This window comes from Lithobates pipiens, unplaced genomic scaffold, assembly GCF_037356315.1.
Source record: "Lithobates pipiens isolate NorthernLeopardFrog02 unplaced genomic scaffold, aLitPip1_a1.2 Scaffold_19, whole genome shotgun sequence".
Classification (NCBI taxonomy): Eukaryota; Metazoa; Chordata; class Amphibia; order Anura; family Ranidae; genus Lithobates; species Lithobates pipiens.
Window position 1 is genome coordinate 123523602 of NW_027507764.1, and position 13436 is coordinate 123537037.

A 13436-nucleotide genomic window follows, 5' to 3' on the forward strand; every position below is an offset into this window, starting at 1 on the left:
GCGTTTCAGGAATCCTTTAGGCTCATGTGACAGAATTGGTACACTGGAACCCACTCCTAATCTTTATCAGATTAAAAGAAATGGGTGCCTGGGGTCACCTCAAAAGTGCCCCTGGAAAGTGAGAAAAGGGTACCTCAAGGACATAGACAAAAGTATGTAGAATTTGCATAAAAACTGTTTATTAGTATATAGAATATAAAAACATGGTGGAACAAAACCACATTGACAGAATTAATACAGTTGATAGTTACAGCCTTACCTGCTGCTTCAAACAATTGTACAGACAATAGGATGAAAATCATCCCGAAGGTTGAGGTGGGGTGTAAAGTATGATGCGTCTTGGCAAATATCCTTTACTAGTTTCGCAGCAAAAGCTGTTTCTTCAGAAGGAGCCAGTTATAAACATCCAGTAAAATAAATTGCGATTGTAATTACAAATTCAAACCATCCTTAATGTTGTTGATACATATTTCAAGACATGGAAATGATTTTCTTTAATGTTGTATACATTCAATTTCAATTGAGAAGGGTACAAAGACACTGCTTACCTAGACATTAGGGAAACTGGGACAATGTGGCAACATATGCAGAGTCATCCGAAGGGAAATGTACCCCATGGCGGAAACGGGAGGCATCTAAGATCACTGAATATTAAATATTATATCGTTTAAATGATATGGTTCAGCTTCTGATGTTCATCTATAGAATGTGTGTGGTACAACCAGATAGATTGAGTAGAAAGCAAAGAGTGTAAGGGACAAAGACATAGAGGGAAGGGAGAAGGGCGGGAGAAGTGGGGGGACCAGGGATAAAAGGGAAGGGAGGAGGGGGGAAGAGGTAGAGAAAAAAAGAGGGGAGAAAGAAAGGGGAGGGGGAGGAAGAAAAGGAAAAGAATAGACAGAAGAGTGAAGGTTTAGTATTTTAGAATAGACAATAGAAGTAATTAGAGAGTAGATATATTAAATGACTGACCTAATTTATTAGAGTAATATCAGCTAGTAGGGTAGACTGGAATTCATAGCATGTGTATGTTGCCCATGGAGGTGCAAAAGAGTAAGCCAAGGTGAAGCCACTGCCTCTCGGGGAGGAAATTCAAGTGCAATCATTAAACAGCCAATGGTCTTGTACACATAATCCTAAAATAGAAGGATCAACTTTCCAATGGGAAACCATCCAGACCTAATGTGAGTAAATCACCATAATGATAGCATGGTAGCCAAGGCATATACATTCCAAAGAGGGGGCTCTTGATAAGTATCATAGAAACAAACTCATTTCACATCAATCCAGCCAATAAATTGTATAAAAAGTTCACTTCAATTATACAAAACGTATGAAAGAAAATCCCAGTTTACCTATTGCAGGGGGTCAGCAACCTGTAGATCATGGACAGGTGACTTGTAGTGGTCTGAGCTTGCTGACCCGCCATTTCAGAGCATTAGAGTGCAATGCAGAGGGACTACTTAAAAAGTTGGAGCTTTAGTAGGCAGCAAAATGCCTCCTCTATTCCTGGCTCCTTCCCCATGCGGTGAGTTATACCAACTGCATTCAACCTCTTATCCTGGCTAGTGGTCTCCAGAGTTGTGCCAAAGAAGGAAAGAAGAGATCTTCAGGTCAGTGTGAAGCAATACGCTGGGCATCATAAGATAGGGCTGCTTTTACACTGATGCGCTGTCAAATGCCACAAAGGGCTCATTCACAAGTGAAAAGTGATCCAAGTGTGTTTGACAGGTGGTGAGGAGCCGATATGTTGCCTCCTCACCACCTGAATTAAACCTACAATTGCCATGCAATGCAAAAGTTTGTGACATGGTAGTACGGCAATTAGAAGTTTAAATCAGATGTCGGGGTGAGACTGTGCCGTGATCTTTGACTTCTCCCATGCTATTCAGGTAGATCTCCATCTCTGTAAGGTTGCCTACCCCTGACCTATTGCATCTGCATGTGATTGGATAATTTACACAGTTGTGTAAACATTCTCGTCTCCTTTAGTAGATCACTTTCATTCCTGTCTAAAGTTTATGAATATATGCTATAAGACTAAAATCTATAAACACAGTGAATTTATGTTTTTTTATTAGTAGGTCAATAAATGAATGTAGAATCGTGAAGATGTTTGTAGAGAGTAACAGAAAATGTAATTCCCCCCTATGTCACCATGTAGTGCAATGCATGTTCCTAACCTACTGGGCTCTCTCTGAGACCTGGGGCTAAAACAGCATATTGAGCTGAAAGGCACAACACATGAGCACTTAGAGACTGTGACGTTCACCCCTCTACTGGGTGGGCTTACCTTACAGTTCAGTAGAATACTGACAGTGAGACTTGTGAAGGAAGTTTACATTGTGGCCCAGGTTGCAGGGGTACGTGTAACCCCTTAGGTCATCAACATGTATTTCCACCAAGAACACAAATATTAGGAGCCAGTTATAATATTTAGGTGCGTTGGCATCTAAGTTGTGTGATTTGCCCAGCATTGTTACTGCAATAGTTGAGTGTTTGGAAAAATGACCAACCTGTGTTGTTTTGGTTCCAGGAAGTGAACGCTCTAGAGTGTGAGATCCAGCTGCTGAAGATTCATAGACATGAAAGAATAGTTCAATATTATGGCTGCTTGCGGGACCCCACGGAGAGGAAGCTTTCCATCTTTGTGGAATACATGCCAGGGGTGAGCTAGATATTCTATGTAAATCATATGAACAATAGAACCTATACTTATCTATGTACAGTATTACTTTAACCATTTCAGCAACAGCCTACTGCCACTTTATATCTTTCATATGAGCTTTTAAAGTGATACTAAAGTCTTGTTTTTCTTTTTGTTTCAAAATAACAAACATGTTATACTTACCTGTTCTGTGCAGTGGTTTTGCACAGAGCAGCATGGATCCTCCTCTTCTCGGGTCCCTCGCCGGCACTTCTGGCCCCTCCCTCCTGTTGAGTGCCCCCACACCAAGCAGCTTGCCATGGGGGCACCTGAGCCAAGCCGCAGCCCATTCCCCTCTCTCTCCTCATTGGCTCACTGACTTAACGCTTCTCTGTTGTCTCAGCCAATGAGGAGGGAGGGTCCGGAACAGCAAAGTCTCTCATGTAACATCACTGGATCAAGAGGGGGCTCAAGTAATTATTAGGGGGCTGCGGCATACTGAAGGGCTATCTTATTGCACAGAATACATTAAGACCTAAAACTTCTGCCTAACCTTCTGATAAAAAGCAATGAATTTAAATACATTTTTTGGATGTTTTCAACAAAGATTATGATTATTTTAAATATATAAAGCCTTTCAGCACTTACCCCAATTAATTTGAATCATATCCCTAGAACTAAGCTTGGTAGCCCTATCTTTAATCCTAGCCTTAAGCCGACCAAAGGTGGATCAAAATTCTGCCTGTTCAGCAGGAACCGGCCCTATTTCAATCTGTGTATAGGAAGGCTGGTTGTACTGAAGTTAATTCATCAACTTCAGTACAACCAGCCTGCCTGTTTTTTTTTATGTGATTACTGCTGGTGGCTATAGCTGCAAGCAGTGATCATTGTATTCTGATGGCTGGGAAACCTCCTGTTGTCAGAATACCATAGCTCTGCGGGAGGGATTTCCTCATCAACACAGATTATGTTAATGGAGGAATTGAGCAATTTTCTTTCCTTCAAACTGTGGTGAAAATTGATTACTGTATGATCTGCCTTATGCCCCATACACTCGGTCGGACATTCCGACTACAAAATCCATCAGATTTTTTCCGACGGATTTTGGCCCAAACTTGTCTTGCATACACACGGTCGCACAAAGTTCTCGGAAAATCTGATCTTTCAGAATGCGGTGACGTAGAACACGTACGACAGGACTATAAAGAGGACAGTAGCCAATAGCTTTCCTCTCGTAATTTATTCTGTGCATGCGTGGCACTTTGTCCGTCCGAATTGTCTACACGCGATCAGATTTTTTTGTTGGAAAATTTTAGATCCTGCTCTCAAACTTTGTGTTTCGGAAATTCTGACAGAAAAAGTCAGATGGAGCCCACACGTGATCGGATTTTCCGACAACAAGATCCGATCTCATATTATCCATTGGAAAGCCCGACCGTGTGTCCAGGGCATTAGTCTCCCATACATATTTTAAAAAGTAAACCAATCACAGCTCTCACTGTAGCCAGCTGATTGATTACTGCACACTTAGCAGTAGCCAACTAGCCATGTGAATTTAAAAAGTAAAATTGATTCCTGCTTGCTCTACAATACTGTTATATTTGTTAATATATGTTGCATTATCTAGCATATGGTGAAGTCATGTATGTTTTCATAGAAATATCAGCGTTTGCAGTAGTTTAACCTCATATTAGCCCAGCTTTACAACTGCTTTCACTTCTGTCTCATGTTCTGATAGTGACCCGCTTGTTCCATTGTTTGCATTCCATGGGAAGAATGCACTTATTTTTCTTTTACCTACCTTTTCTTAAAGGGATCGATCAAAGACCAGCTCAAAGCTTATGGTGCACTCACAGAAAACGTCACCCGGCGGTACACACGGCAGATTCTGCAAGGAGTGTCATACTTACACGGCAATATGATTGTACACAGAGACATTAAAGGTAAGTGTAAGAAGATTGTTACAGCATTTTCCTTTGCAGTCAATGGGACCAATATCATCTTATAAAAGACCAGAACAGTGAAGAGAAATGACCTTAAGTGCATTGCCCTGACTCTTGGATCTAGAGAATTTCTTCCATTCTCCATCAAAAAATAAAGAAAATGTGTACCGTTGTTGTATATATTTTCTTTATCATGCTTAGAACTAAAATACAAATGAGAACATGATTTTAGTCATGTAAATATAAAAATGTTATTCAAACTTATAAGTACTTGAGGGAGCTTTAGGCTCCTTTTTACTACACTAACAACAAAGTATAACTGCAACACAGTTTTGTTTACTGAGCTGATTAACTGACACGTAAAGTGGAATTCCGGGCAAATTCTAACTAAGCCTAAATCTTTTCCCACCCCCATTCTAAACCTATGCTACATACCCTGTAAAAGATGTCTATACTTACCTATTCTGAAGCTGCTCCAGTCCGGTCACATGATCAGGTCCCAGCAGCAGCTTCAGTGTAGAGGAGACGCAGCAACAATGGCTGCAGAGCCTGGGCAATGATGTCACTCATAGCTGTCCCTCCTCCACACTGAAGTCAGCGCTAAGACACAATCATGTGACCAGACAGTAGCAGCTTCAGAATAGGTAAGTATAGACATCTATTACATGGTAGACAGAATAGTCTTAGCCCTTGTACACGCGGTCGGAGATTCCGTCGGAATGTGTCCGATCGGAGCGGTTTGTCGGATATTCCGACTGTGTGTGGTATGCATCGGACTGTTTCCGTCAGAATATCCGTCAGACCAAATTTTCCAACTTGCTGGAAATATTTTCCGACAAACTGCTCCGATCGGACATACACCGATCATGTGTAGAGAATTCCGATCGGTCAAAGAGCCCCGCATGCTCAGATCAAATTCCTACATCAAAGCTATTGGCTACTAGCCTGAACGTAGCCCCATCGTAACGAAATTACGTCATCACGTTCTGAAAGATCGGATTTTCCGACAACTTTGTCTGACCATGTGTATGCAACAGTTTCGGACAAGATCCGTCGGACAAAATCCGACGGACAAAATCCGACGGATTTGGTTGTCGGAATGTCCGACCGTGTGTGTACAAGGGCTTAGAATGGGGTCAGAGAAGATTTAGGCTTAATTGGAGTGTAACTGGAATTCCATTTTAAACCTACCATACATGGATCTAAATTTGGCCAGCTGAGCAGGAACCAGACGAATTTTGATCCATGTATGATCCATGTATGGGCAGGCAATCTATTGATCAGCTTGAATACAATCAGCCTGCAGGGTTTTTCCTGAATGATTAGTGACGCTCTGTATAGCCAGCAACACTGATCATTATATTCTGACGATGGGGGAAGGCTCTCTGCTGTCAGAATACATTACCAGGATTCCCCCATCCATATTGACTGTGTGGATGGTGGAATCGGATTTTGTTTAGCCCACTAGTTAAATGAAAAGAAAATGATCAATGTATGGACTGCCTTAACTTATAGACATAGCTATATGTATATATGTCTGCCCCCCCACTAGCTGTCGAAATTTGAAACCAACAAATAAAAAAGTGCTTTGTGAATGAAAAACTCCAAGTTGTCGTCTTGTAGTTTTCAATGAACTAGCACATGAGTAAGCCAATAAACTGACAGATCTGCAGGAGACATGCATGGCATCAGCAATCTGCTGATCACTGAGCAATGCTTTACAGACTCCCAAAACATAAAAAAAAATGAACGTTTTTTTACCTGACATGAAAATGTGCATTTATTATTTGTTAAAAAGTGAACTCATCCCTGAAATACTTATTGAATAGTTCCTGGTGGTGGTATTGTTTCCGTTTCTGTTTACAGTAAGAAAGGGTAAGAACCTCCTTTTTTTTTTCCCATTATCCCCACTGGGAATTTTTCCTGTCCTTTTGGTAAAACAGAAAGTAAGCACAATTTCCCTAACAGGGACAAAGTGCGCAAAGAAAAAAGCCTCAAATCTATAATCATTAAAGTGCTTATCCTGCTTTTAAAATATTCAGTCCTAATAACTTTAAGCCTAAAGCTGGGTACACATGAGCCAAAAGATGGCTAATAACAGTCAGTTCAGCAGGAACCACCTGACTTTCGGCACGTGTGTTATCTCCCTGTCCGACAGAAGCCAGTGTCGTGACCAGCTTCTTTCTAACAGGCATGCTAGAGAACCAATGGCTGCAAGCGCTGATGAGTGTGTTCTGGAGGGGGGAACAGTTTCCCTATCAGAATACAGTAGCTCAGTGCGGGTTATCCCTGCACTAGCATCACTTGTGTTATTACATTGATCTGTACGGTTTTTTTTTTGTTTGTAGTGTGTACCCCACATAAGGATCTCGTTAGCAGCACATTGATTTCAGTTTGTCACCTAAATAAGCAAATAAATAACTAATGTGGCCCTAAGGCTGGATTCACACCTATGCATTTTTAGTGCTTTTTGCATTTTGCAGATTTGCACTATATTATTTAATTATTTATTTATTATTTAAGGTATTTATATTGCGCTATCAATTTACGCAGCACTTTACATATACATTGTACATTCACATCAGTCCCTACTCTCAAGGAGCTTACAATCTAATGGAACCTGCTCCATAGGAAACCATGTTAAATGGCCTGTAGTGCAAATCTGCAAAATGCAAAAAGCACTAAAGATGCATAGGTGTGAATCCAGCCTAACTTAACTCTGAAGTCTGTTTTGTATTTACTCCTTTAGTTAGCTGTACTCTGTCTTCAAGCGGAACTAAAGTTCTGCTTTTATTTACTGTGAGCAGGCAGGATTTTTATTGCAGAAGAGATATGCAATGTCACAGCAATCCTCGGTATGTGCAGATCAGCTTACAGTGGCTGGCCTAATCCCTGTGTGCTGGAATGACTAGTTCCTGTGCATGAGCAGGAGTGACTTCATCCCATGTCAGCCAATGAAGATGGCCGAAAACTGACACACAGAAGAAGATGCTGGTGCCAGCGAGAGACAGGACATTTGGAGGAAAGGTATTCCTCCCTTTAGTTCTGCTTCCAGCTTTAGAATCAGAGATAAGAGCTTCTGTTGCTGCCTTGTGAACTGCCTGACCTCACACATTGGCTTCCAGCTCACGACTGTACATAACAGTGTCAAGTAAACCTCTTGTAACAAGAGGTTTCTCTTATTTACTATTACGTACATTTAAAAGCTGATGGTGAAGTTGTATTTTGGAGATGATGGAAGTGCATCCATTATGGCTTGAAATTCTTTTTTTTTTAATGCTAATACAAAGAACTGAACTCAAAGGAGTTGTAAAGGAATAAGGTTTTTTTTATCTTAATGCATTCTTTGTGTGTGTAGCAGCCCCCCCCAGCACCCCCCTATTTGCCTACCTGAGATGCTTTTCTCTCCAGCAATGTCCACAATCCCCTCAGCCATAAAGAACACTCCTCCTGATTGGCTGACTAACTTTGACAGCCGCGGTAGCCAATCAGGGGAGAGAGGGGACGGAGCCAGGTCAGGGCTCCATTTCTGAATGCATACACGGAGCTCTGACTCAGCTTGGGTGCCCCCTGTAGCAAGCTGCGGGCTCAGGGGCACTCAAAGAAGGGAGGGGCTAGGAGCAGCGAAGAAGGACCCGAGAAAAGCAGGATCTGGGCTGCTCTGTGCAAAACCAACTACACAGAGGAGGGAAGTATAACATGTTTGTTATTTTAAAAAACAAACAAAAAAAGGAGCCTTTACAATCACTTTAAGTGTAAGATATCCTAACAAGACTTGACAACATCATTCCAAACATTGCTAGTAAGGCTGTTTGCCTAGGTCTTCAACATGACGTAAATCACATTAGTGCGCTGTGGTATTCCTTTATTATTGTAGAAGGGATTATAGTATTTGTAAAGGAATTTCCATGACTCAAGGGAGTTGCACAGTGGAGTAATGTAATTTCTGGATCAGTCTAAGAGGTAATATTGAAGAAATAGTATGTACTATTACTGATATACTAGATACCACAGCAGACAAGCAATAAGCAATACCACAGGAAGGCTGAGTAAGAGAGATAAAAACCCAGCTCCCTCTGCTATGGCACATTGCCTGGCTGTTTCCTGGATTTACAAAGCCTGTACTCATTTATAACAATGGCAAGGGAGACAGGATTCTCTTGTGAACACTTGATATTACAGATGTTTTATCCATTATGTGCAGGTGCCAATATTTTAAGAGATTCAGCTGGGAATGTAAAACTTGGTGACTTTGGGGCCAGCAAACGCATCCAAACGATCTGTATGTCTGGGACCGGAATTAAATCGGTGACAGGGACCCCGTACTGGATGAGTCCAGAGGTGATCAGTGGAGAAGGATATGGGAGGAAAGCGGATGTGTGGTAGGTATTCCAGAATAATTCCTAGTGACAGATGAACTGAATAAATGTGAATACATATGAATAGCCAAGGCAATAACCTGTCAGCATGACTTAGAATCAGCAATACAAAAATGAAACCTGAGAAAACAAATGAATGTATCCTTTCCTAAAATACTAAACCTTCCAAAACAGTATTTATAACAAAATAAAACCATGTTAACTATGCCAAAAAATACAGACCGCTGTAGATAATGATATAAAGGGTGTTAATGAAGCACATAAACCATCCTGCATGAATTTGGATCTGTCTGTCCGTTTTCATCCAATCCCATCTGATCCGAGCCAACCCGTATTGGCATATGTCTGTTTTCAGTGGATCTTGTGAATCGTATGCCAGGCGGGTGTCAGCGGACACATCCGCTGACATCCACCTCCCCATAGAAGTCAATGGGTGGCCCGATCGGATCCGCCTGAAAAACGTACAGATCGTATAAAAGAGGCCTTAAGCTAAATAAGAAAAAAAGTTTGATGTTCAGGAGGAGTGATTTTCGATTTGTAACCCTGTTCTTTTTTCCCTGTTTGCCCTAAAGGAGTGTGGCATGCACGGTTGTGGAAATGCTGACCGAGAAACCACCATGGGCGGAATACGAAGCCATGGCTGCCATTTTCAAAATAGCTACCCAGCCAACAAAGCCCAGACTGCCGGACAATGTTTCAGATTCCTGTAGAGATTTCATGAAAGTAATATTTGTGGAAGAGAAAAGGAGGCCCACAGCGGAGGAACTTTTAAGGCATCCTTTTGTTAGTCATAGTATTTAATTTTTTTGTCAGTGTAAACAAATGAAGGATTATACAGTGCAAAAAAATGGAATCCATAAAGACATTGCAACTTCCTGCTGCTTGTGTTCATCAAGAGGCCACAGAGTCTTTGGACATCCCTGGGATATAATAGACACTGCTGGAAGGACACATCCCATCAACACACTGCCACAAGTCATACAAATGTATCAAGTACTATAGTACTGGAGGACGGTCAGAGGTCAAAGAATGTATCTTTCCCATAAATTTTTTTATTTGGAATTATATTGGACCTTTTGTTTCATGAAACACTAAACTCAAGGCAGATCTTAAAGTGGTTGTAAACCTCAGACATGAAATATGAACAAAGCATATCCCTCTATAATGTGTACTTGTCTCAATCCAGAGCACTAAGTGTCATTTCTGTCTGCTGCTTTGGTCCTCTGCTATCAGCATGAGTCACTTCTGACAAGTTTTCCTGACACCAAGAGAAAAATGGTGACATGGGAGGGATCGACAGCTGAATGACAGCATCAGCTCTGTTCCTGTGTGAAGGGGGGTGTGTCTCTTCCCTCCAATCAGCTCTCAGAGTTCTGTTCACTAATGTAACTTCAGCTCCTCACACCCTGCTTTTCAGAACTTAGCAATCCTGTGTTTGTCTTGGTGGGATCCACACTTGCACATGACATCACACATCTGAGAAAAAGGGAATGGGGCTTCCTTGGCTGGCAGGTTAATGAAGCTGGCAAAATGTAAAGTTTGCAAAAATGTGCTAATCTACTATGTACACATAAAGGATTTATCTAACAACACTTCATGTCAGCATGGGTCAGAAGTGGCTTCCAGTGAAAGTCTAGGTCAAAAGACTAAGCACCTTCATACATGGGCCCATTGGTTTCTGGTGATCCAGAGGGTACCACAATACTAGTGTCAACAGGCTTGCAGTTTGGTTTAAGAAAAAGGCAGGATCATTCCTAAACAGTCATATTGTGTATTGACAGCTTTAAACATTTATAAAGAGAACGGGATTTGAAGGTCTATTATTCTGGGGAATATTGGCCACTCTAGTCCATGCTATATCTAGTATATCGTATAGATTATCTGAAATTAATCACCAGTGTTATTAATTGTAAATCAGGCACAGTGGCTACAATAGTCTACAATGTTCTTGTTAGCACACTTTTCAAAAGCCCCATTCTTCCTTTATAACTGTAAGCCCTTGTACACACGGTCGGAGACTTCATCGGAATCTTTCCTATCGGACTGTTTTGTCGGATATTCCGACTGTGTGTGGTCTGCATCGGACTGTTTCCATTGGAATATCCGACGGACCAACTTTTCCAACTTGCCGGTAACATTTTCCGACAAAATGCTCCGATCGGACATACTCCAATCATGTGTAGCCTACCCCGACGGACAAAGTGCCACGCATGCTCAGATCAAATTCCTAGACCAAAACTATTGGCTACCAACCTTGAATGTAGTCCCGTCGTAACGAAATAATGTCATCACGTTATGTACAATCGGATTTTCCGACAACTTGGTCCGACTGTGTGTATGCAACATCACTTCCGGACCTCTTCCGGAATTAATCCGTCGGAATAACTCAGACGGATTTGTTTGTCGGAATCTCCGACCGTGTGTACAAGGGCTTAGGCTGTTGGGGGAGATTTACTAAAACTGGAGTTCTCAGAATCTGGTGCAGCTGTGCATGGCAGCCAATCAGCTTCTAACTTCAATTTGTTCAGTTAAGCTTTGACAATAAAACTCGGAAGCTGATTTTGCACTCTCCAGTTTTAGTAAATAACCCCGCTGTCTTTTTTTCACACATTTCCCTTTTATGGACCAATGCCATAACACCAGCACAGTGCCTTCAAATGGAAAAAGTAATTTATTTATACAGTGAACCAACAGCAAAAATTAATTTCCTAAAGAGCGAAATTAAGAAAAAATACACACATTATATTTTAAACGAAAATGGAATAGAAAGCACTAGAGAAAAAAATAGCATATATATTATTAGACTATTGCCAAAGACCAACATAATGGAGGAAATTGTACCTGATAATTTTCCTTCTATTTTAATATCTAAAATATGCCAAATAAGGGTGAACCATATTCTACCATTGACCACTGACCATGCAGAAGATTAGTGCAGATTGGATATGTGTATTGTTATGTGCATCATGTTGTAGCAGGAACATTTCCCTATAATTATCTGTTCGTTTTCTCTAATCGATCTACCTGTTTCAGAGCTCACGTATTGGTTTGTTTTTGGAAACATAAGGCAAAAAGGAAGTTCTGGATAGCTGCACTCCAGAATACAGCCTTTATTTGTAAAAAGTCCAACAGATACAAGCCACAGCAACAAAATGGGACAAACGAACTGACGCGTTTCAGTAAGATGTTGTGGGCACCATAATAATGGGAGCAGAGTTATGGGGAGAAGCACCAAGCCTCAACATTTACAAACTGATCATTAGTTTCTATTTTGGCCCCTACAGAACATCTATAGTTAAATTCAGCAATAAAACTGTAGAGAAAGTGAAAGAAAAGTGGATATTCAGGGGAATCACAAGACTCGCTATAGTTCAAAACGCATCTTTTGTTTATTTTGTTTGTCGCATATAGTTAAAAGGTTGTTGTGAATATAAAGAAGAAAGCACAATCCAACAGCAGTTTCTGAGAACATAATGACATGAAGCAAGGCATGGAGCTTGTTCACACTAGCATCTTAATTCAGGTGAGGGCAGCATTGTATGTGGGTTGCCGTCATGGCAAGGCTTGCGGCACTTTTGAACCTGAACTTCCTGTTTAGTTTGTGCCTTTTGTGAAATGTGATATTGAATACAGGACACATTTTTATTTCTGCAAAAAAAAGAATAAACCTCTAAGCAAAGGCCGTTCTGATAGGGTGATAGGAAGTGATGGGGGACTTGGATGTGCTAATAGAAAGGAATAGCCTCCTAGTAAGTGTAAGCAGTGTGGTGATTTACAGACATAGTCTAAACGACAGGCACACAGAATTACATACAATAAAAAATGGAGTCCCATTCATGCCAAGCAAGAGCACAACAAAGCAGGGGTTGCCAATACTTTTCAGGCCTTTTATACAGTTCATATTTCAGCTATGAATAAGCCTTATGGTTGGTTCACCTCTTAAAATGAAAGTTTATGGAAGCTACAAGAAAACTGTATTGTTGATGTCATTGGGGTTGCTATGGGCAATGCCACATTTTTCATTAATAATTACTTTCATAAATGACCCAAATACATTCTGTATATGTTCTTTTGGATTAAGAGTGGGGTCAATGAACTCAGACTGGGATTAATATTTGAGTGAGTCCCTGAATATGAAAGACAATTTTGTATACACCACTGACCAAACTGACTTGTATTTCGCCTTTGTCTCTTTTGATAATAAAAATAGGAGTAATGTATTATGTGATAATGTTTTTGGTTGCTTGTACTTTATTTTTGCACTTCCCCTCATTGTAGGATTGGAGAAAAAGCTTAATTGTAACCAGCCTCTGTGAATTTAATTTGTTTTGCAATAATTTTTGCTGTGTATGGTTAAAATTAAACAAAATGTGGAAATAACAATGTGAGGGAGAAGAAAGTGCGTACCTTGCTTCAACTACCATTGTCAGTAGCCTAAATTAGCTCTGTATATTCTGACAGTCCACT

General features: G+C 40.8%; 1 protein-coding gene across 3 annotated transcripts in view; it reads left to right on the plus strand.

Moving 5' to 3' along the window:
• Window positions 1-13200, plus strand: part of LOC143996262 (mitogen-activated protein kinase kinase kinase 3-like) — a 251446-nt gene extending 238246 nt beyond the window's left edge. For all 3 annotated transcript variants that reach the window (XM_077491229.1, XM_077491228.1, XM_077491227.1), the window contains exons 14-17: window positions 2537-2668; window positions 4461-4590; window positions 8795-8972; window positions 9542-13200. In XM_077491229.1, the coding sequence (XP_077347355.1) occupies window positions 2537-2668; window positions 4461-4590; window positions 8795-8972; window positions 9542-9770 (669 nt within the window). In that variant the 3' untranslated portion in view covers window positions 9771-13200. The remainder of the gene's footprint in view (window positions 1-2536; window positions 2669-4460; window positions 4591-8794; window positions 8973-9541) is intronic.
• Window positions 13201-13436: the final 236 nt, after the last annotated feature.